The 21,596-nt window shown below is 40.1% G+C and overlaps 3 protein-coding genes across 3 annotated transcripts; 2 read left to right on the forward strand and 1 right to left on the reverse strand.

Annotated features, from left to right (window-relative positions):
• Window positions 1-382: 382 nt before the first annotated feature.
• Window positions 383-2,493, forward strand: LOC144071590 (ladderlectin-like). The gene is made up of 7 exons (XM_077596822.1): window positions 383-420; window positions 530-592; window positions 677-704; window positions 801-886; window positions 983-1,111; window positions 1,724-1,826; window positions 2,185-2,493. The coding sequence occupies exons 2-7, from the start codon at window positions 530-532 to the stop codon at window positions 2,292-2,294; spliced, it is 519 nt and encodes a 172-aa protein (XP_077452948.1). The 5' UTR covers window positions 383-420; the 3' UTR covers window positions 2,295-2,493.
• A 5,133-nt stretch (window positions 2,494-7,626) lies between these two features.
• LOC144071968 (snaclec botrocetin subunit beta-like) lies at window positions 7,627-9,835 on the reverse strand. The gene is made up of 7 exons (XM_077597506.1): window positions 9,766-9,835; window positions 9,596-9,658; window positions 8,930-8,957; window positions 8,761-8,846; window positions 8,543-8,677; window positions 7,962-8,076; window positions 7,627-7,900 (listed from the first exon to the last, which is right to left on the reverse strand). Exons 2-7 carry the CDS (start codon window positions 9,656-9,658, stop codon window positions 7,821-7,823), a joined length of 507 nt encoding a protein of 168 aa, XP_077453632.1. The 5' UTR covers window positions 9,766-9,835; the 3' UTR covers window positions 7,627-7,820.
• Window positions 9,836-18,712: 8,877 nt separating this feature from the next.
• Window positions 18,713-21,438, forward strand: LOC144071969 (lithostathine-1-like). The gene is made up of 7 exons (XM_077597507.1): window positions 18,713-18,723; window positions 18,847-18,909; window positions 18,997-19,024; window positions 20,010-20,095; window positions 20,239-20,373; window positions 20,984-21,086; window positions 21,158-21,438. The coding sequence occupies exons 2-7, from the start codon at window positions 18,847-18,849 to the stop codon at window positions 21,226-21,228; spliced, it is 486 nt and encodes a 161-aa protein (XP_077453633.1). The 5' UTR covers window positions 18,713-18,723; the 3' UTR covers window positions 21,229-21,438.
• Window positions 21,439-21,596: the final 158 nt, after the last annotated feature.

The raw sequence follows: 21,596 nt of genomic DNA on the forward strand, positions 1-21,596 counted from the left end.
ATTAAGTTGTTAAATCAAGTTTATTAGCTGAATCTCTATTGTCTACTAAAATATTCTTTTTCTTTCCCTAGTGACTCACTCCACTTAAAAACCTGTTTGTCAAAGACTAATTATAATCACTACCAAAGATTTGCCGTCCACATATGTGAAAATAATCCCACTCGGAGGCTCGTCTGCCACACTACATGTCCAAAAATGTCACGTCAACGTATGGGGAGATTTTTCTTAGATATTGATTTCTTAATTTTGGGGGGTTGCAGAATCCACTTCAAGTCATTTCCTTGTTACGAGACTTGAGCTGATGCGTCACGTGACTTTGGTGTGATCTGACATATTCAACATTCCAAAAGCGGCCAACCCTACCTATAAAGGAAATCGGCATTGGCTTTGTCGTCGGTGTCGAGCAACGTGACAGCAAAGGTATCGTCTTGTTCGACTTCTTCTATTCAATTGCATCGGACATTAACTCCATCTTCATTTGGCAAGATCCGAAACACAGAAGCTAACATATTTGTATGTCATCACACAGATGGCATTTGCTCTTTCCTCTCTTTTCCTGATATTGGCGATCAGCGGACTGTTGCCTGGAGTCGTAAGTCAAAATCTCTGATACGTCGTCGCTATCTTCATTTGTTCTGCTGATCGATTAATTCAATTGCCTTTTTTTTTTCTTCAGTGTCCCTTCCCTTTGAATCACTGGAAAAGTTGGTAGCTGTAACCAAATGATAATTTTTCAAATGAAAAATGTCAGAATGTTGTTGACGCTGACACCCGATTTTATCCACATGTTTATTTTGTAGAAATCCGATGCCCCTCAGGCTGGACTCAGTTGGACTGTCAATGTTACAAATTCAAGTCAACCCCGGCTAACTTCATCGATGCAGAGGTATGCTAGATGTGAAGGCGGGAATATTTTTGTTGTTGATTCAACTTTTTAGTCTCCCTCAAAACATTTTTCCCCCTCACCTTTGTTTTCAATCAGCTGGACTGCATCAACGAGGATGGAAATCTGGCATCCATCCCCAGCATGGTGGCAAATATCGTGGTTCAAGAAATTCTTCGAGCCGGCTGGGCTTCGACGGGCTGGATCGGACTCCATGATGCAATTCAGGTGAGATGACTATTTGGGAAAAAAATGGCTTTATTTTGAAGTCAGAGGTTGTCGTCTGAACTTTTGTTCATGCTTTTATTTGCCATTTCTTTCTAATTAACATTCATTCATTCATTTTCTGAACCGCTTACCCTCACAAGAGTCGCGGCGGGTGCTAGAGCCTATCCCAGCTGACTTTGGGCACCAGGCGAGTTTCCCATCTTTTCTCGTTATTTTTTAAAAAGGTCATTTAAAATGGAAAAAGAAGAAGCCAATACCCATAGTTAGTTGGGATTGGCGCCATCACCCCCGCGACTCTTGTGAGGATAAGCGGAAGAGAAAATGAATGAAAGTTGTTATTAAGCGGATTTGTAGTATTTTGAACGTCTCTAAACCTTACATGGCTCTGAAAATAGACGACCATTCATTTGCCAATCGATGAATCAATCAATCTCCGTCTCCCAGCTAAATTTTGCTCGTGTCGGGCCAGAACTCGGTCGCAACTCGAAGACGGGAACTATGTAATTTAGCCTCATTTGTTGTTTTGTTTGACCCTTCGCCTAAATGTCAGCGCGGCTCCAAACATTAGCGAGAGTTGATTTGAATCTTTCCAATGCAACCTCTTTTTTTCAGAACAAAGACTTCATCTGGACGGACGGTTCGTTTACAGATTTCCGAAACTTTGGAGTGTCTGAGCCTGATGAAAGCGGGCCCTGCGTGCAAATGGACATGATGAGTGAGTAAAATCTCTGATGAACCCTTTGATGCCAGAATGGACATTTACCAAATAGACATGCTACCTCTACTTACGTCACCGCATAGCAAATATTCCGGTTAGGAAACGCCTCCATGGGAAACTTTGGTGTCAGGATACGAAAGAAATTCAAGTTGCGAAACAAAAACGCTCCCCCCTAAAAAAAAAAAATCAAACATCTCTAACACCTAATGACAGTTCCTGTATTTTAGTTTGAAATGACTTACTACTTTGATGTACTTTTGTATTCCCCCCAAGTACGTTTCATGTAAATTCGGGCATCAAAAGGGTAGAATGGCTTAAAATGATAGCGTCATTCCTAAATACTGGGTTCTTACAGCTGGAGAGTGGGGGGACGTAGACTGCTCCACGGACACGAATCAATATGTTTGCGTCATGGATTTGTGCCATGGCTCAAGTTCTGCTGTTCCAGACCCGTGCCCGATGTAAATGGAACCCTAATATCACTAATTTGTGGTGTCTTTGCTTTTAAGAAATTCGCAGCCTCTCTTGTTTTCTCCTTTCACAACGCCTACTTATTATCGATGATTGACAGTCAATTTTGACTGTCACTTTAGAATGGATTGACCTGTTCGTGCCGGGGGCGTGGCATTCAATAAAGAGTCCATTCTTTCATTTGACCTTAAAATATGTGCGTTTTTTTTGGGAGGGGGTCAAGTTGGCAAATGTATCATACTATAACTAAATCATCGGACGTTGTTGATTTCTAAACTGACTTGTCTGTCAATGTTATGTTACTGCAGGGCAAATTGGAATTGTGATCGCAAAAAGTATGTAATCAAGTTAGGTGAGTAAGCCTGAGAGCAGATTTTATGTTCCTACTTCCTACGTCATAACCAAACTGAGATAAACAACATTCCTACGCGACATCGGGGGTGGGATGTAACGAATAACATTTACTCTTATTAGTCTAACCAAGCAATTTTTTGGTAACTTGATAACGAAGGTGCAGGTCCAATCCATTTGGAATACTAGTGGTTGAAATGACCAGTAAATGTCCGAGCATCAACAGGAAGGCACCTGAATTTGATAAAACCGGAGAAGTCGCTGTGAATGGCAATGTTTCAATGCCATTGACGTTGATAGATGCCCAATCCATCACCATCAATTGTTGCCAGTGAGTTAAAAATCAATCATTTTAGTTTAACTTTCATTCATGCAATTAGATTTTCCCATTACAAAGTAAAAGATAGAAATATATGTACGTATTATTATTCACTTATTTTTTTCATCCGCTAAGGACAATTTAGCCTACAATTAGCCAAGCATTCATGTTTTTGGGATGAGGCGGGAAAGCGGAGTACCCGGAGGAAAGCCACGCAAGCCAGGGGAAAATATACAAACTCCACACTAGGTTGAAACACACCTGGGATTGAAACCTCCATCTCAGAACTGCGTGGCCGACGCGCTTACCACTTGTCCACCGGGTCGCCGTGGTAAATAAAGCCAGAAAGACACAACAATTGAAGTCATCTAATGACATGCGGGGGAATTTTACGCGATCGTCGACGACACACCTATCTTCGTGAATCCTCCACAACGTCGGCTCAAGTTGCGGAGTGCAAAGTTTTGCGGTGAAAAAGACTTTGAGAAGAAGAATTATGCTCATTTTCTCGGTATGTAACCAATCCGGTTCAATTGTCTTGTCTCTGATAATTAGTGTGCTTGTGTTTGTCAGCCCGCACGCCTAGTTTCCAGTGCGCTCTTGGATTTTATTTTGTTTTCTTCCTTTTTTTTTACACTCAATTTAAAGCAAAAAAAAACAAAACAAAGAACACCATGCTTTTCGAGTGGTCAAAACATACGGATTTGTCCTACACTTCAAGTTCAAATCACTCAAAACATTCCCAAAAGCAGCAAAAATGAACAATTCTGCCAAATTTGTAACCAAACGTAACCATACATTTTCAAGGGCTCCATTTAATTTCATTGGTCGTTTCGTTTTAAACTTTAGGAAAATATATCCGCTTCAGAGAAAAATGGCTACACCGTACTTGCTGTGGTGACATGGATCGGGAAATCAAAGATTTTACGGCTAAATGATGGTTAAATTATTCAAGATATTTTAATGTCTTCTGTTAGGCAAAACATTGCTGCTTTTGTCCACTGGCTCGACAAAATCACCCAAAAAGGACGTTGTGGCTTTAACATTTGAGTCAATTACTACTTCATGTCCAAAACAAAAGCTGATTGACACTTTTGACCTCATTTATCCTTTTTAGTGAGCCAAATTGAGTAAAGCCTGACTACTTTTATCTAGGAAGCATTTTGCTTATAAAGGCACAAAATGGCTCCCATCAAAGCTTTTCACAACCTAACTATTTTGTATGTAGAAGCTTTCCATAAGTAGAGTTATCGAAATTTTTATTACCAAAAGACATGCGGTCAATACTCATTGTAGATGTCAAATGAGGCCACGTATTGACCGGTGGGCCACAATTAGCCCCTAGGCTACAAATTAGTCACCCCTCTCAATACACATGGAATAAAAACTAAAACTAGCAGCACTGAATGAGTTAAAGGTTCATTTTTTTCCTCTCGTGGCACTGACGTACCCTACACATTACGAACATTCCGAGACCCCCGATATATAATCGTCAGGTTCTCCATGTTAGAGCATCAAGGTAAGCTTTCGTCACAGCGTGGATTTTCACACTTGACTCCATTTTGGCCCGGTATGCCAAAAGTAATGATCGAAATTGGAACTATTTTGCTCTCAAAACAGATGGCCTTTGCTCTTGGCTGGTTTCTCCTTTGCGGGATTGGCACGCTGTCCACTGGAGTCGTAAGTCCTGACCACCCCCCCTCCCCAATTTAAAAAATTTAAATACCTACCTCGTGTTTTTTCGATGCCATGTCTGGTCCACATTAACCACGATAGTCGAGGGATTATTGTACAGTGGTACCTCGTCATACAAAATTCCCGTCATGCGATCGAAATTTCGATCGAATAATTCGCCCGTCATGCGATCAAAATTTCGTGATGCGACCAAGCCAGGTCTTTTTTGCATATCTTTCGTGTATAACAATATCTACGAGCACGGAACGATTAATTCAGACGAGTTTCTCCTAAGACCAGGAAACGCTCAACGCGCATGCGCGGGCAAAAAGAGGGCTTTCTGGGTAATGAAGTATACTCGTGCACACAACACCCATAGGCAATGGAAACCTTTCTCAGAATAAAACTTCATTACCCACAATCAATACGTGGGTAAGCTCAACTATTGTATTTCCTGTTATTCTTTCTAAGGAAAGAAGCTCCCGCGATCGTTCTTTAAAGACTATTTCTCGTTGGCAAGTGGTCGTGCGTTATCCTATTGTGAGGACATTTGTGTGCATCATTTTGGGAATATTTTGAAGGCAATACAACAGCAAACAGTCCATCGATAGCGAACGTGAGCGTGGAGGCGTGGCAAACCGCCAACCCGGAAAATGAAGGTAACAAAAGATTACAACAAAATTAGAATTCAGTTTTGTCTAAAGTTACATTAAACGTATGTTTGAGTGTCTGTATATATTAATCCAAGTTAATTTAAATTTGTTTGTTCCGTTTACGAGTGCGTTGTCGTGGAAAAAATACGAACCCCAACCCCCCACGCCCCCAAACGTCTCTGTCTCCCGTCGGCGAAATCTGCCCAATTTTAGTTAGATTAAACACATTTTATTACTATTAAACCACTAGTTATGTGTTACTTTGTTAATAGATGGCGAATTAGAAGAAATAAAACATTTTTTCCAATCCAATATCCTGTTTTTGGCGTTTTTCAGAGGGCTGGAACGAATTAATTTGTTTTCCATTCATTTCAATGGGAAACGTCCGCTCGAGTTACGAGAATCTCGTCATACGAGCTCAGTTCCGGAACGGATTAAGATCGTATCTCGAGGTACCACTGTACTTCACTTGTCTTTTGGCCCCCTGGTGGTTGGTATACCTGACCTGCCATTAAAAAAAAAGAACAACTCTTCGTTATGGAGTACTATACATCCTTTGAGAAGTTTTTTTTTAATCCTGCATTTAAGCAGGTTTGCACTAAAAAGAGAAAATGTTAAGGCCAAATGTTATTCAAACAAAAGCATGTTTTGTTGTACTCAATGAGATTTCAGGGGGGGAAAAGAACATAAATGTAATTTTATGTTCATTTTGATGATTTCTTCACAAGTGATATACAACTATGGCAATCGTTTTAAAGTGTCGTATTGAGATTAGGTGGAATGGAATGGTGATACCAATCGTATCGGTAAATATGAGGCAATATACACTCCTAGTACTAAGTGGGGGGCTGATATAGGGTCGTTTTGTTTTACCCGTCAAAACACGTGAACGGCTGTGTCTCCCCTCAGCACAAATGGCGGTTCGAAACGTTAGCAAGACTTGATTTGGATTTGTTTGACCTGCTCATTCCAGTTCAATGAACGTTTAATAAACAGGGTGTACTCTCTCCTTCTTTTGATCGAAAAATTTACAATCATGCATAATCCATGCTGCAAGAGGGTGTGTGTGTGTGTGTGGGGGTGTGTGTTTTGGGACGCAGTTGCATATCCCAGCCCACTGTGGGCACACTGAATCGGTGGCACAGACCCTACACATACATTCCTCGTTCTTTAGGTGCTTGAAGCACCTTTTTTTTCTCTACGAGAATCTCCATGTGCAGACACTAAAAAGATGGGAGTAGATTTGTTTTAATAGACGTTGGGACTTCTTATTTGCATTTGCACAAGAAACATGGGTATTCTATATAGTATTTTAAATCAAGAGACTTGATGACACCTATTGGGTCCTCTTTTTTATTTATTTTTTAACAAAATGGGAATTAGGTGGTAGCCTGTGCAGATTATTAACGCAGTGATCCTTTTTGCGCGACTCGAGTGAGGAAACACCATTATGTCTTCATTGTAGCGCACTTTTTGTGAAAATGTCCATGAGACGGTAAGCCACAGGGAAGCCCCCACGTTGGAAAAACTGCCTTGTTTGGAGCAGACACCACTGCAGCGCTTCAGCCTCCGGTTTGAACTTGTACGCTAAAATGGCTGACTTCCTCAGAGCCCCATTCAATTTCCTGTTTCATGACAACGAGTATACTTGTCCACATCAATGTTTTGGCTGTGCTGGCTCTTGCGGCATCATCGTTGTTTTTTTTTAAGAAAGCCGATAGCATCTTTACGGAAATTATTTTTTTGGGGGGGGGGGGGGGTTACAATTTCAATAGCTATGAATCGGTGTTAGTCATGATGGCTTATTTTGGCACTCTTACACACGTTTCACTCATTTGATTGCTTACCTGTCAACTTACATGTTTTTTCCCATATTTTATACTTTTTTGATCATTTCAAATTGTCACACTGTATAACAACTTTTGTCCGGGAATTTTTTTTCCAGTAGGTTTTTTGGTAAAACCGATCTCGTTTGACAAATTTCGGCTCTTATCCGGTCGTTTCGGTCACTGGTATCAGAGGAAAACGTCATCGTGGACTACTAATATTGTCTTGCTTTAAGCTTATGTCCACGTGCATTCCCCTTTCACCTGTCCGCCTTTTCACTATAGAAATATAGCGCGTCAGTAAGCAATGTACCCAGACAGTCAAGCTGTCAGCGTCATACAGCGACATCTACAGAGTTGTGAATTTAGTGCATATAAAAGGCGCAATGACTGATTGGGCACTATGTCCATTTTGGGGAAAATTTTTAGACTTTTAAGTGTGTAATCATTTGCAATATTCAGACTTGAAAATAAGAGTGATAAAAAAGACACAAAAACAATAATTTGATGCAGACAGATTACTTCATTTAAGAAAGCGACGCTCTTTGAAAAAACAATTTTGTCGTCGCCAATGATTAGGCATTGGGGAAGAAGAAAAAAAAGAGCGGATAGCAAACCAAGCCGTACAAATCCACCGCAAAAAAGTGACACTTTGAGAGCTCTTCTGTTCTTCCAGGAAGTTTGGGAAGAGGAGCGATTAGTGTGAGTGAGTCAAGACATCGGTGATGCAAATGTACGGGCTTTCACCAGTGCAATCGACAATGTCCCAAGTTGCATCTGTAAAAAAGGTGTGTATTTAATGGCAAAACAACTTTGAAAAGTGGAACCACTGACTTACCGTCCGACTGCAGCTCGACACAGGAACCAGATGCGGAACTGTCGGGGTCCCCACCCAGCGTGCCAAAATTTCTCAGATCAAATTCTGAGCCATCAGTCCATAAGAAATTGTCATTCTGGAAGACATTTACAAAAAAAATTGTGAAGAACAAAAGGGCTTGCAGCTGCTGCTTAGTAGCCAGAACCCAATCGGTCTTGATTCCGCGTCATCGCCATTACGCTGCAAAATTGTCTGCAGGTGCTTTGCGCTTGTAGTAAAATTTGGGTTACTTGCTATTCATTTCGGGGAATTTTCCAGCCAGTTCCTTGTTAACCGCCGCCGTTGACGGTCCTAGACATTCAGTTCATTCATTTGCTCCGGTCAAAATGAAAGAATATTTGAATATATGAATTAACATTTCTAGATATCATTTTTTTCCACATTTGTCAATAGCATAAGAATGTTCATTCACAAACTCTGCAATGAATCGTGTGATGGTTTTTCAAAGCTAAAGTCCTCCAAGTGAATAAGTGGCATAGTGAACACCAGTTTTTTTTTTTTTTTTTACAATAGTGCCAGAAGATGTTGATGAATGTTTTTACCTCGACGGCGTCGTGGAGTCCAATCCAAACACCACTTCCACTATCTCCACCCGCTTTAAACAGTTCGGTAACAAATGCATTTTCCAGGTCAGTGTGGATGGAGACTAAATTTCCACCGAGGATATTGCAGACGCTCTGTGGCAAAAAGAGAATAGTTTTCACTCGGTGGGTCCAAAATTTCCACTATGGCTAACCATTGAGTTTTCTTTCCTTCTTACCTCTGCGTCAGCAAACATCCTCTCCTCGGTTTGGTAGATGTAGCAGTGACAGTCCAAGCGAGTCCAGTCTTTGGGACAGTCATTATCTACGACAAAATCAAAATCTGGGCGTTAAAAGGAAATCTGGACAAATCTGCTGTCAATTCTGACAAATCCAACAACGCCTTACCTTTTTCTATTTTCTTAGGTACAGACCACTGTGAAGAAAAGCACTCTGTTAGTTGTTGACATAAATGAAGACGAGGGTTACGGCCTAAAAAAGTCATTGCAGCTTGTCCAAGCTGTACAGTTTTTTCCCCTCTTCTTTTTTTTTTAACCCAAGATGACCATCAGTGATGCATACCACTATAAAAAAAATGAACCCACATCATAGTGTCTAATCATCTTTCTGCGGTTAGTGTAATGCCAAATCCGCTAAATAATTGTTTGCAAATTAAAAGGCTTTAATTTTTCAGCCTTTAATTGGCCCTCAAAACAAAAAGAACACAAAATATCATTTGTCATAAATGTGTATCTTTTTTTTTATGACATCCGTTTTATCTGGGGGGAAAATATCTTATGGCACAAAATTCATCTATCAAATATGGTACGCTTGGGTAAATGATTTCATTTTTAGGAGACGTTTTAAAGCGGGAGGGATGAACGTCACCCCATCGAGTTCATTTATTTTATTTGTGTAAGATTTTTTCCCCCAGAAATGTGCCAGTGTACGTCATTGGCATCGCCTGACAATGTTGGAATCGGTATCGGGAGCACAAAAACGGTTTTGGCACATCATTAATAAGGAAATCAAACACCACAATGAAAGGGTCAGTTTGGCTCGATTTGGACTTACGACTCCAGTCAGAAGTCCGCTGAACATGCAGAGCAGGAGGAAGGAGCGAAGACCGAATGCCATCTGTGAAAGGAGAGCGAAACACAAAACGTTAGCTATCGGGCAATAAAGAATCTCATCCTCAAGCTGAAAAAGTCCCTTGAAAGTGAGTTTTAAGAGAAGGATGTTACCTTTGCAGCTGTGATGCTTAATGCTGAGGATGTTGCCGATGTGTTCCTTTTATATGTTGTGCCGATGTCATCTTCGTGCCAATGTCATCTTCGTGTCAATCACACCACTTGTAATACCTGTTTAGTAGCAATTGCCTAAATGTGGCACCACGGCTCTCTCAGGCTGCGTAATTGGCGTTTACATGGAATCTTAGTGACGCTTTCACATTTCGACCAAATGCTTGATCCCAAAAACTAGAGGCAATGGACATTTTAGATCTAATTTGTCCTTTTTAGTGACCCAAATGGCTGTGTTTACTTTAGGATTTAAAAACTTTAGATTTTAGTTGATTAAATCTACTGTTGAAGCCCCCCCCCCAAAAGAAAAAGAGCTGTCAAAAAGTGACACGCAAACAATAAGGTGGTCATTAAACCTGACGAGTCACATACCGTTCTAGAAGACAATGTCGAGTATGTGAGAGCGGTACGTTTGTCATTATGAGAAGAAGATTCTTGCCAATAGGTGTGTCATCAATTGAGGCCCTAATTATCATTTACAGTAATAACCTTAATTAGCATTGTTCAGATTTGACTGAGAAAAATCCCCAGGGTGTAAAAGCTGACGCAAACAGCCTAGCTGTGCAAAGGTATCCATTTCATGTCATCTGTGTTTCACCTTCTCCGGTGCAGAAACTGAAATGAGACACAAAGTGTGAGTATCGGTCACAGTCTGGACACAAAATCTATGACAATAACAATTTGTACAATTTGTTACTAACCAGGAATCTAACTTTCACTGGTGTCATCTCATTGATTAACGACAGAACTAATGGGGGCTACCAAGAACCAAATTGTCTTATTTTGGAAAGCGAGATCATAAGAACTGTATTCCGAATTTTCTTTTTACCTCGCGTTATTTAGAGGAATAGGGGAGGCATATTTACGTACAGTTGTGGTCAAAAGTTTACATACACTTGTGAAGAACATAATGTCATGGCTCTCTTGAGTTTCCAGTTATTGCTACAACTTTTCTCTGATAGAGTGATTGGAACAGATACTTTTTTGTCACAAAAAACATTCATGAAGTTTTGTTCTTTTATGACTTTATTATGGGTTAACAGAAAAAGTGATCAAATCTGCTGGGTCAAAAAAATATATACAGCAACACGAATTAGCAATTTTGGTGACTTAGAAAGTTGTGTCAGTGAAATGAGCTTCATAGCATGGCCTCTTAACTTTTTGTGAGTGATTATGAGTGACTACAGCTGGTGACTTCTCTGAGGCCATTGAAATAGGGCTTATTGGATGCAAACACCCACAAATGCTACAATGGGAAAGTCAAAGGAGCTCAGCATGGATCTGAAAAAGCAAATCCTTGACTTGAACAAGTCAGGAAAGTCACTTGGAGCCATTTCAAAGCAGCTGCAGGTCCCAAGAGCAACAGTGCAAACAATTGTTTGTAAGTATAAAGTGCATGGCACTGTTTTGTCACTGCCACGATCAGGAAGAAAACGCAAGCTATCACCTGCTGATGAGAGAAAATTGGTCAGGAGGGTGAAGATTCAACCGAGAATCACCAAAAAGCAGATCTGCCAAGAATTAGAAGCTGCTGGAACACAGGTGTCAGTGTCCACAGTCAAGCGTGTTTTGCATCTCCATGGACTGAGAGGCTGCCGTGCAAGAAGGAAGCCCTCGCTCCAAAAGCAGCACCTCCTTAAGGCTCGACTGAAGTTTGCTGCTGATCACATGGACAAAGATAAGACCTTCTGGAGGAACGTTTTGTGGTCAGATGAAACAAAAATCGAGCTGTTTGGCCACAATGCCCAGCAATATGTTTGGAGGAGAAAGGTGAGGCCTTTAAGCCCAAGTACACCATGCTGTGGGGCTGTTTTCCTGCCAATGGAACTGGTGCTTTACAGAGAGTAAATGGGATAATGAAGAAGGATTACCTTCAAATTCTTCAAGATAACCTAAAGTCATCAGCCCGAAGATTGGGTCTTGGACACAGTTGGGTGTTCCAACAGGACAATGACCCCAAACACACATCAAAAGTGGTAATGGAATGGCTAAATCAGGCTAGAATTAAGGTTTTCGAACGGCTTTCCCAAAGTCCTGACTTAAACCCCATTGAGAACTTGTGGACAATGCTGAAGAAACAAGTCCATGTCAGAAAGCCATCAAATTTAACTGAAATGCACCAATTCTGTCAAGAGGAATGGTCAAAGATTCAACCAGAAGCTTGCCAGAAGCTTGTGGATGGCTACCAAAAGCGCCTAATTGAAGTGAAAATGGCCAAGGGACATGTTACCAAATATTAGCGCTGCTGTATGTATTTTTTGACCCAGCAGATTTGATCCCTTTTTCTGTTCACCCATAATAAAGTCATAAAAGAACCAAACTTCAGGAATGTTTTTTGTGACAAAGAAGTATCCGTTCCAATCACTCTATCAGAGAAAAATCAGAGTTGTAGAATGAGTGAAAAACTCAAGAGAGCCATGACATTATGTTCTTCATAAGTGTATGTAAACTTTTGACCACAACTGTAAACGAGTGGCAATATCTCGTAATTTCTCCAGGAATTGCCTTTTCTGTGTTCTCAATGGTGAGGTGAGCTACCTAAATTGCAGTACCTTTCTTACAAAGAAAAACATGTTTTGTTTGAGTTGTGTGACATTAGATGATTTTGTGGGACTGTAGTTGACATCATGAACAATGTCATTTCTCACATTCCTACTCTGCCAAGCCCACTTTCTGGATTCTTCTTTTTAATCAAGCAAAATGACAGGTTAGACGACTTAACAATATGCGCTTGTTTTTCCGTGTTTATTGCATTGTCATAGCTGGGGTTTTTATAATTGCAAAGATAATTTGTTTTGTTCTTCTGGTTCCTCCTGTTTTGAACCAGTCTAAATTGGACTGGAGTGCAAAGACAAATCAGTAACAATTCTGAAAATATATACAAAGTACTGATTGTGTTTTATGGATTTATTTCCATTTTCAACAACTTGGTTTTACCAATGGCTTGTTTTTGTCGATACCCTTTGGGTAACACGGCGCAAAAGTGGAGATTTCATTTCCCCAGTGGTGCTCCGTCAGGGCCGGCCAGTAAGGCCTTCACTGGTGGCCTTAAAAAATATCTGAATCATAGACTGATGTTAATGATTGTCAAGTTCTTCTCTACTTTCTTCAGATTTTGCCCCAAACTTGAAAAGGGGCCCGATCTTTTCACAGCAGGAACAACTCAAATCCTTCCAGTTTACAATTTTATTGAAGTTTTCCAGTGAGAGGAAAGAATTAGCTGTTTCTGAACGGTTTAGCTTTTGCTGAAAGGGTTAGCTGGTTGTTGAAAGGGTTACCTGTTGTTGTTGAAAGGATTAGGTTGAAAACCAGTTGCGTGTGATCGGGTCTGAAGGGTATCTCTGGTTACTTTGTTGCCTGTCTTCTTTCAAGGCTGGACTACTGAATTTATATCCTGGTTCATGACCTACGACCTCAGGCAGGAAGTGAGGTGAGGTGAGTTTGATTGGTTTTTTTCCGGCAGATGGTGCATCGCTCGTACTTCTCTTCGTCTGTGATCTTGTCTGTACTGCTGCGAAGAATTTTCTTTGGAGTTTATGAACTCCTTCCCTGGCATAGGCAGCGCCTTCTTCGGCCGACTTCTTTGGCCGACTTCTTTGGCCACTCTTCGATGGGCAGCCTTAAGAATTTAAGTCCATCTTGCCATGCGGAGCCCTCTCTGAGGTCCTCCGGGGTTGCTCCTCTTGTTCGTATGTCCGCTGCATTGATGTCTCCCTGGACCCACCACCAGTCGTCAGCGGACGTGGTCTTTTGAATCTCTCCAACTCTGCTGGTTCCAGCTTCTTGGAGAGCTTCCCTGTTTCAGAATGGCACCCTTCTGTTTGGCAGGGTTGACAAGGCCTATTGGATCATAGGGGCCAGCTACCTGGCTTAGTAATTGTCTCCTAGTCAGTGGTTTTCAACTGTCAAGTTCTTCTCTACTTTCTTCAGATTTTGCCCCAAACTTGAAAAGGGGCCCCGATCTTTTCACAGCAGGAACAACTCAAATCCTTCCAGTTTACAATTTTATTGAAGTTTTCCAGTGAGAGGAAAGAATTAGCTGTTTCTGAATGGATTACCTTTTGCTGAAAGGGTTAACTGGTTGTTGAAAGGGTTACCTGTTGTTGTTGAAAGGATTAGGTTGAAAATCAGTTGCGTGTGATCGGGTCTGAAGGGTATTTCTGGTTCCTTTGTCTTCTTTCAAGGCTGGACTACTGAACTTATATCCTGGTTCATGACCTATGACCTCAGGCAGGTGGTGAGGTGAGTTTGATTGGGGGTTTTTTCTGCCCCCTGTTGGTCTGGAGGGGGGGCAGACATATCTTCTCCATAGTTGACATGACAATGATATAATATCGATGAATACTTGCAAATTGTCTATCAACTTCTTTTCATTGCTTTTCCGCTGGTTAAACTACTTCCAGATTGTGTTTTCATATTTAAGCAATTAACCAATCACATTTGGGCTATTATTTGTTGAGATGGTCAGAAATCTATACCCACAGGCGTTCATAACCAATACAGCGGGCCCTGTTGGATAAAATACCTAAGTGTAGGTAAAACAGTTGCTTTAACCAATCAGAATTCGATTTTGGCGACACCATGGCCTTCTAGCATGTGCAAAGAAACGTCAGTGTTTTCACACCCTCTGATTGCATAGTGAGAGTTTAGCCAGAGCTAGCAAATTGCATCAGTAGTGAGCTGCACGAGAAAATATATTTTTATGTATATTTAATAGCGTTTTTCTCAGCCCACAATGGTTGAAGGAGGAGATGAAATGGATTTGGTTGCAGATTCACTGTCAACGCCATTTTCAAGACGGTGTTTTTGAGAGAAGCTAAACCAGGGTGGATCTACAGCTGAGCGAGCATGTATGTTGAGAAGCGAAACTCCACAACGAAAAGGTGAAGAAAAATAGGGAAATCTTAATACGACTGATAAGCTGGGTCATTTTTGGCGACAAGCAGTGACTTTAATTTTGGGGAAATGACTTGTGCCAGAAATATGACATCACCAGTGGCTATTTTTGAGTAATGAAATAAGAGGAGTGAGCAATGCAATCTGTACATGGCGCAAAAATCCTCTAAGCAAAAGAGGGGGGCTTCGTAAATGATCTTCAGTGAGTAAAGAAACAACGGTTACCATAACTAACACCCTGCTTCGTCCAGAGCACCAAATGGTCCCCCGCTTATGAAACCATGAATGAATAACCCCAAAATGGACCTCTTTGGTAACAGCACCACTCATCGTGTTTGGAAGACGTCGAAGGACAACGACTTCCATTTAAACGCTATAGCAACTCTTAAGCATGGAGGTGGAAAGAGGCTCAAAACATTGCTCTCTGGGCTGTTTCCTTCATATTTCAATGTTTTATCATTCATTCACGCTTATCGTGGGCTGTGTCGCGGGGCGCTGCGGCCTATCCCAGCTGACTTTGGCCGAAAGGTGGACTACTCCCCAGACTGGTCGCCAGTCAGTCGTTTGGGTACTCAATGAGACAGACAATCCTTCGTACTCACAATCACAACGCTACTGAGCGGGAATCAATCCCATGCTCGTCCGCGCTGAATTCAGGGCCTAGGCCATAAAGTTGTTGTGTCTTATCCTTTTTTTCTTGAATTAAACAAAATCTTCAAATGCAGTTTTTTGCACTTATTATTTTGAAAGAAAACAGAGTGAACCTTTTTGGGTTCGGCAACCAAATAATTTGTCGAAAAAACAGACCTAAATCAAAACTCGGGTTTTGATTGTTTTCGACTGTTTTCACCAATTCATTTTTCATTTTCATAACTTGATACCTTTGACACTTTGAATTTAGTTTTAACCAATTGGAGTCTTTTGCAGTAGATTGGAAACAAAAAGTTGATTAGACTACTGCTTTTAAAAATGAAAGATTTGCCTCTACGACTTTGAATTCTAACAGTTCAAGCTAAATCAATAAATGTTCACAAAATGAACTGTGGGAACAGGTCGTCACTGGCTACAAAACTAAATGTCAAAGACATCATTAAGTGGTTTCTTACAATGCAGCCAAACAAGGTGCATTCTTCTTTGCAAAAACAAACGCTCATTGTTTCCTTGAGTTTTATTTACGAAGAACCAAAGTGACAGCCGGTAATTAGTTGATGCTTTTTTATTAAATTCCTATGTGATTACAAGCACATGACAACTTTTAACTCTGGTAATTTTCCACAGCTGCTAATTCTACTGTGCAGGTTACCAAACTGACAGCCGTTCTTAAACATTGAATAAAAAGGCTTACAATAAAACGATAGGATTCATTTTGTCCATTGATAAAATGGAGAAGATGCAAGTAATAGAGCCTAACCAAAAATATTCCAGTTGGCGGAAAAAGTCATTGGAAAAACGACTACTAAATGACATGGTGACGACTATGCGATTAAAATACCGGTTGAAAGTGGGGATGTTTGATGTTTCGTAACTTGGATTTTCTGTTCACTTCTTTGGGCAAAAAAATTCCCAGTGAGCGTTTCTTAAACGCAATATTTCGTACAGAGGTACCGTGGTACTACTACAGTGGGGAAAACGAGTATTTAGTCAACCACCAATTGTGCAAGTTCTCCTACTTGAAAAGATTAGCGAGGCCTGTAATTGTCAACATGGGTAAACCTCAACCACGAGACCGAATGTGGAAGAAAAAAAACTGAAAATCACATTGTTTGATTTTTAAAGAATTTATTTCCAAATTAGAGTGGAAAATACGTATTTGGTCACGTATGTGTGTGTGTGTTTGTGTGTGTGTTGTGTGTGTGTGTGTTGGGGTTATTCTGGGATGTTATTATATATGTGCATATTGGGGCACATATGGAATATGTGCATATTATTAAATCATTCTTACGAAGCAGACGAAAGCTGGCTTCGAGGACATTTAATTGTTTTCAGGACTATTGACTCGGACAGGACACCATGTTCCAGGCCGATGACTGTTGATCTGAGTTCGCAATGAAGATCTACGAAGGACTCTTAAATTGCATTGACCTGGATTCCGGCAGATGGCGATAATCGAATCAACTTCCGAAAATACTCGCATATTATTTAAAAATACTGTCGCTCGGTTTTTAACTTATATGGAATTATTATGCTTATTTGTGCAAATTCTTACGCAGTTGTTTTAGTTTCCGATTCGCTCAGGTCAGCTTAAACGCTTACTTGTGCAAATTCTTACGCAGTTCTTTTGGTTTCCGACCTGTTATGCAATTGTTGTGGCAGTTGTTTTTGACCTTAATGGTGTTATTCGGTTAGCTTATGCAATTGTTTGAATCAGTTTACAGTAAGTGTTTTGATTATGCGCGACTAAATGGACAGAGGAGGATGCCGTTTCTTCAGAATCATCTGGGACGAGGACGAAGTCAGGGTGGATTCTCCTTGCAAGTTTCGTAGCTGGAATATGTCAACGATGTCTCTCTGTTTTTATTAAAGTATACCTATTAATAAACCTATCAGTGTGTGTGTGTATATATATGTATATGTATATATATGTATATATATGTATATGTATATATATGGATATGTATATATATGTATATGTGTATATATATATATATATATATATATATATATATATGTGGCGGTCTGCATTTTCTCGTAGCGCCTTCAACGTATCAATCCAACCCTCATTTTTCCAGTCTTTAACTTGATAACTTTTACACTTTGAATTTAGTTTTGACCAATTGGAGTGAGTCTTTCGGAGTAGATTGAAAACAAAAAGTTGTTTAGACTACTGCTTTTAAAAATGAAAGATTTGCCTCTACAACTTTGCAGTTCAAGCTAAATCAATAAATGTTCTCAAAATAAACTGTGGGAACAGTTCGCCATTGGGTACAAAACTAAATGTCAAACACATCATTAAGTGGTTTCTTACAATGCAGCCAAACAAGGTGCATTCTTCTTTGCAAAAACAAACGCTCATTGTTTCCTTCTGTTAAAATTTACGAAGAGCCAGAGTGTCAACCGGTAATTAGTTGAAACATTTTTGCTATTATTTAATTCCTATGTGATTACAAGCACATGACAACTTTTAACTTCGGTAATTTTCCACAGCTGCTAATTCTACTGTGCAGGTTACCAAACTGACAGTCGTTCTTAAAAATTGAATACAAAGCCTTACAATAAAACGATAGGATTCATTTTGTCCTTTGATAAAATGGAGAAGATACAAGTAATAGAGCCTAACCCAAAATATTCCAGTTGGCGGAAAAAGTCATTGGAAAAACGACTACTAAATGACATGGTGACGACTATGCGATTAAAATACCGGTTGCAAGTGGGGATGTTTAATGTTTCGTAACTCTGATTTTTTGTTCACTTCTTCGGGCAAAATTTTTCCCATGAGACCGAATGTGGAAGAAAAAAACAGAAAATCACATTGTTTGATATATATATATATAGACCTGGGATCGAACCCTGGACCCCAAAACCAACGCACTAACTACGCCTCCACCGGCCCCCACTATCATTCCAAATCTCTAACCAAAATATGAATCTTCAATATTAACTCCAATGACAACCTTGGAAGAAAAAAGAATATGCCAAAATGCCATTCTGGCAGCTGTCATTGTGGAAAATAATCAAATGTTTCAATTTGACCAAATAAAAAAGAATAAAGTATTGTGACGTAAAGTATTGGGTCCCTAATATGACATTTTATTAGGGACCCATGAAAAATCGCGTTGTAAAAAATATTTATTAGTTTTGTATTTGTTGTATTTATTAGTTATTCAATCCAAACCAATCCAACAGGGTGGTGCAACAGAGTGATGCAAAAATGTTTTTGTCTTTTCATATGCAAATGCTCTAAAACTGGTATGAACTGATTGGTTAAGGAGTCATTATCTGAACAGCCTAAACTATAAAAGAGAGCAAAGGCATTGTGCTTGGCATCAGAGATAAACAAGCGCAAAGGTACTCTTGTTTCCCACAAATACAATTGCACTTGACGTTTTCCAGCTTCCTTCTTCACTGGGTCGGGAGAAGGTTTGAGAATATCATTGAAGAATTGTAATATATCTCTTAATTGTGGTACAGATGGCATTGACTCTTCGCTCGCTGCTCCTTCTCGGTGGCTTGATTGGAATGATGACTGGAGTCGTAAGTTCAAATCGTATCAACGTACTGTATTTTAGTTGTGTTTTTTATATGAACTGTTTTGTCTAAACGTTCTCTTTTTCATTACAGCGGGCATTCCCTACAAAACATCTCAAAGGTAGGTTGTCGGAGCAGTAGATTTATAAGTGTGTTGGCAATGTCTCGATGGTGATTTTTTTGGTTTTGCTTTTTTCCATGTCGATTTGCCGATACCGATTTGGAATCCATATTTTTAGACAAGTAATGCAAAATAGAATACAAAAAACCTGTGCTTTACTTGTTACATTCTTTTTTGTAAAACGAAAAAAAATCATCATTTAATTGTTGCATTTCGTCATTAGCTTGTTGCGTTCTTTGCAAAAAAAAAAAAAAAATCGTCATTTACTAGTGTTTTCTACCGGTACCTCCTCAGGAAATGCTGTTTACGAATAATATTACAAGAAGCTCTGTTAAAATGTAGATGGACACTCAAAGCCCTCTGACATTACATCCTTATTTAGTACCTACGAATGACGGAGTATTGTGGGTTCAGAATCTTTCTCAAGGATACTTAGGAGAGGAATCAGACCAGGAATCTCTGTATTGGGGAACAACAACTACACCACTGAGCCACTTATCATTTTTTTGTGCTATAAATCGGACTTTGGTGGCAACAGCCAAAGAACGTATGATGAAGTGAAAAACTAGATATAAGTCGCAATTTTGGGAGGGCCATTTTGATTTGATCAGAAACCAAGAACAGATATATGTTTAAAAAACAATGATGAATGGAGAACTGGCTAAAAAGGCAAAAAAAAACAGCAGGCCGTCAGTGATCAGAGAGAGAAAAATGGCATTTGAGTATTAGTCGCAAGCTCAGCTAAACTATGAAAAAAAATGGTAATTTATAATCCATAAAATACGGTACTATCATTTTGAAAGAAAAGTAGTCCCACACAGCGGCTTGATTTACAGCAACCAAAAATCCATTGCGATGGTGCTGAAAATACATGAACACTTGATTAGTTCTGATCTTGCGACCAAATCCGATGCTCCAAAAATAGCCAGAACTCAGTATTGGCTCGGGACATCACGATTGCCAATGACACCAAATTGTTCTGCAGACGTGAGCTGTCCTGAAGGATGGACCCAGCTGGACTGCAAGTGCTACATCTACCAAGACGAAGAAAGGGACTTTGCGGATGCAGAGGTATGGAATACCCAAGTTGTTGCCGACCAGTTTACTGCTGATATATTTAATTGTGTATCTGTCTGCCCAATGGGCTTATCTTGCCAACTGTCGAACAGATCTAAGCAAGGGAAATCCGCTTGTCTCTTCTCTCTTCTCATCAGGCCGTCTGCAATGTTCTGGGTGGCAATCTGGTCTCCATTACAAGTGACCTGGAGAATGAGGTTGTTCGCGCACTTGTAACGGCAGGAGGAGGCATTGAGACCGAAGCCTGGATTGGATATCACGATACCGTCGAGGTGAATCAGTTGCCGGAAGAAATGTTCTGATGGAATCCTGCCAATTTTGATGGGTTAAAATGTCTTTCCTCAGAGAAAAGGTTTATTATCCCAAATCATTCGTGTGGATCGTTTTTAATTGGTGAAAATGTATTAACTTTATATTAACACTGGGATGTCCGTCTCCTTGTGCCCTGCAAATGGCAGGCGACCGATTCAGGGTGTACCCCGCATGGTGCCCGTAGTTAGCTGGGATAGGCTCCAGCACCCCCCACGACCCTTGTGAGGATAAGCGGTTCAGAAAATGAACGGATATCGATACTAGTTCATTATCCTCCTGGAGCCAATCCGAGCTAACTATGGGCAAAAGATGGATAACACCTGAATTGGACGACTGCCAATCGCAACCAAACAAATTTTGTTCATAAATACACTGCCTTCTCTTGGGTGTATACATTTTGAACAGTCCAAATGCCTATATTGGTTCTCCACATTTCCGTGTCAAAAAGCATTGTTTTACATGCTACATGCTGCATCGCACAACAATGTTACAGAGATTTAAGATTGTGACAAATAAGCAGCTTCTTCAAATTCCAGCAGTCATCAATTTTAATGTGACTTTGTTTTCCAGAGTGAAAACTTCATGTGGACTGACGGCGAAACAAGCAATTACGATAACTTTGCTTCAGGTCAGCCCATGTCTGGAAGTGGCGATTGTATTGAGATGGGATCAAGTAAGCAAAACGAAAGGTTCGACTTGGTTAGGAATTTCATGTTATTAAACTGAAACATTTATTTCTTACAGATGAAGAATGGCAAAATGACTTTTGCTCTTCCGAAGGAGCTTATGTTTGCATCATGGAGGCGGGCCACTAGCTCCTTCTTTCTCCAATCCTATCTTCGGTCACAATTGCATTCCTTAATCAAGGCCAATCAATAAGACAATGTCGACTTTAGTGGTGTCTTTGGGTTTTAGGGTTCACATATATTTCTTCTTTTCTTCCACATAGCTCAAACGTAATGAAAAAGAGTGATAATGAGAATGAGTACTTCTCTAGTAAATAAAGAGATCTGTCTGCATCAAAATATGTTTGTGTGTCTTTTAACATGTTGCGAGTCTGCTATTTAAAAAAGGGAGTATAAAAATCATTGCTCTGAAAATTAAACAACAGTGCTGCATTACAATCTATCCAAAACCCAGTAGGTTTTTTTTGGGGTTGTCCCATATCCGAAATCGGACCGGA

Source organism: Stigmatopora argus, chromosome 3 (genome assembly GCF_051989625.1).
Source record: "Stigmatopora argus isolate UIUO_Sarg chromosome 3, RoL_Sarg_1.0, whole genome shotgun sequence".
In the NCBI taxonomy this organism is placed as follows: Eukaryota; Metazoa; Chordata; class Actinopteri; order Syngnathiformes; family Syngnathidae; genus Stigmatopora; species Stigmatopora argus.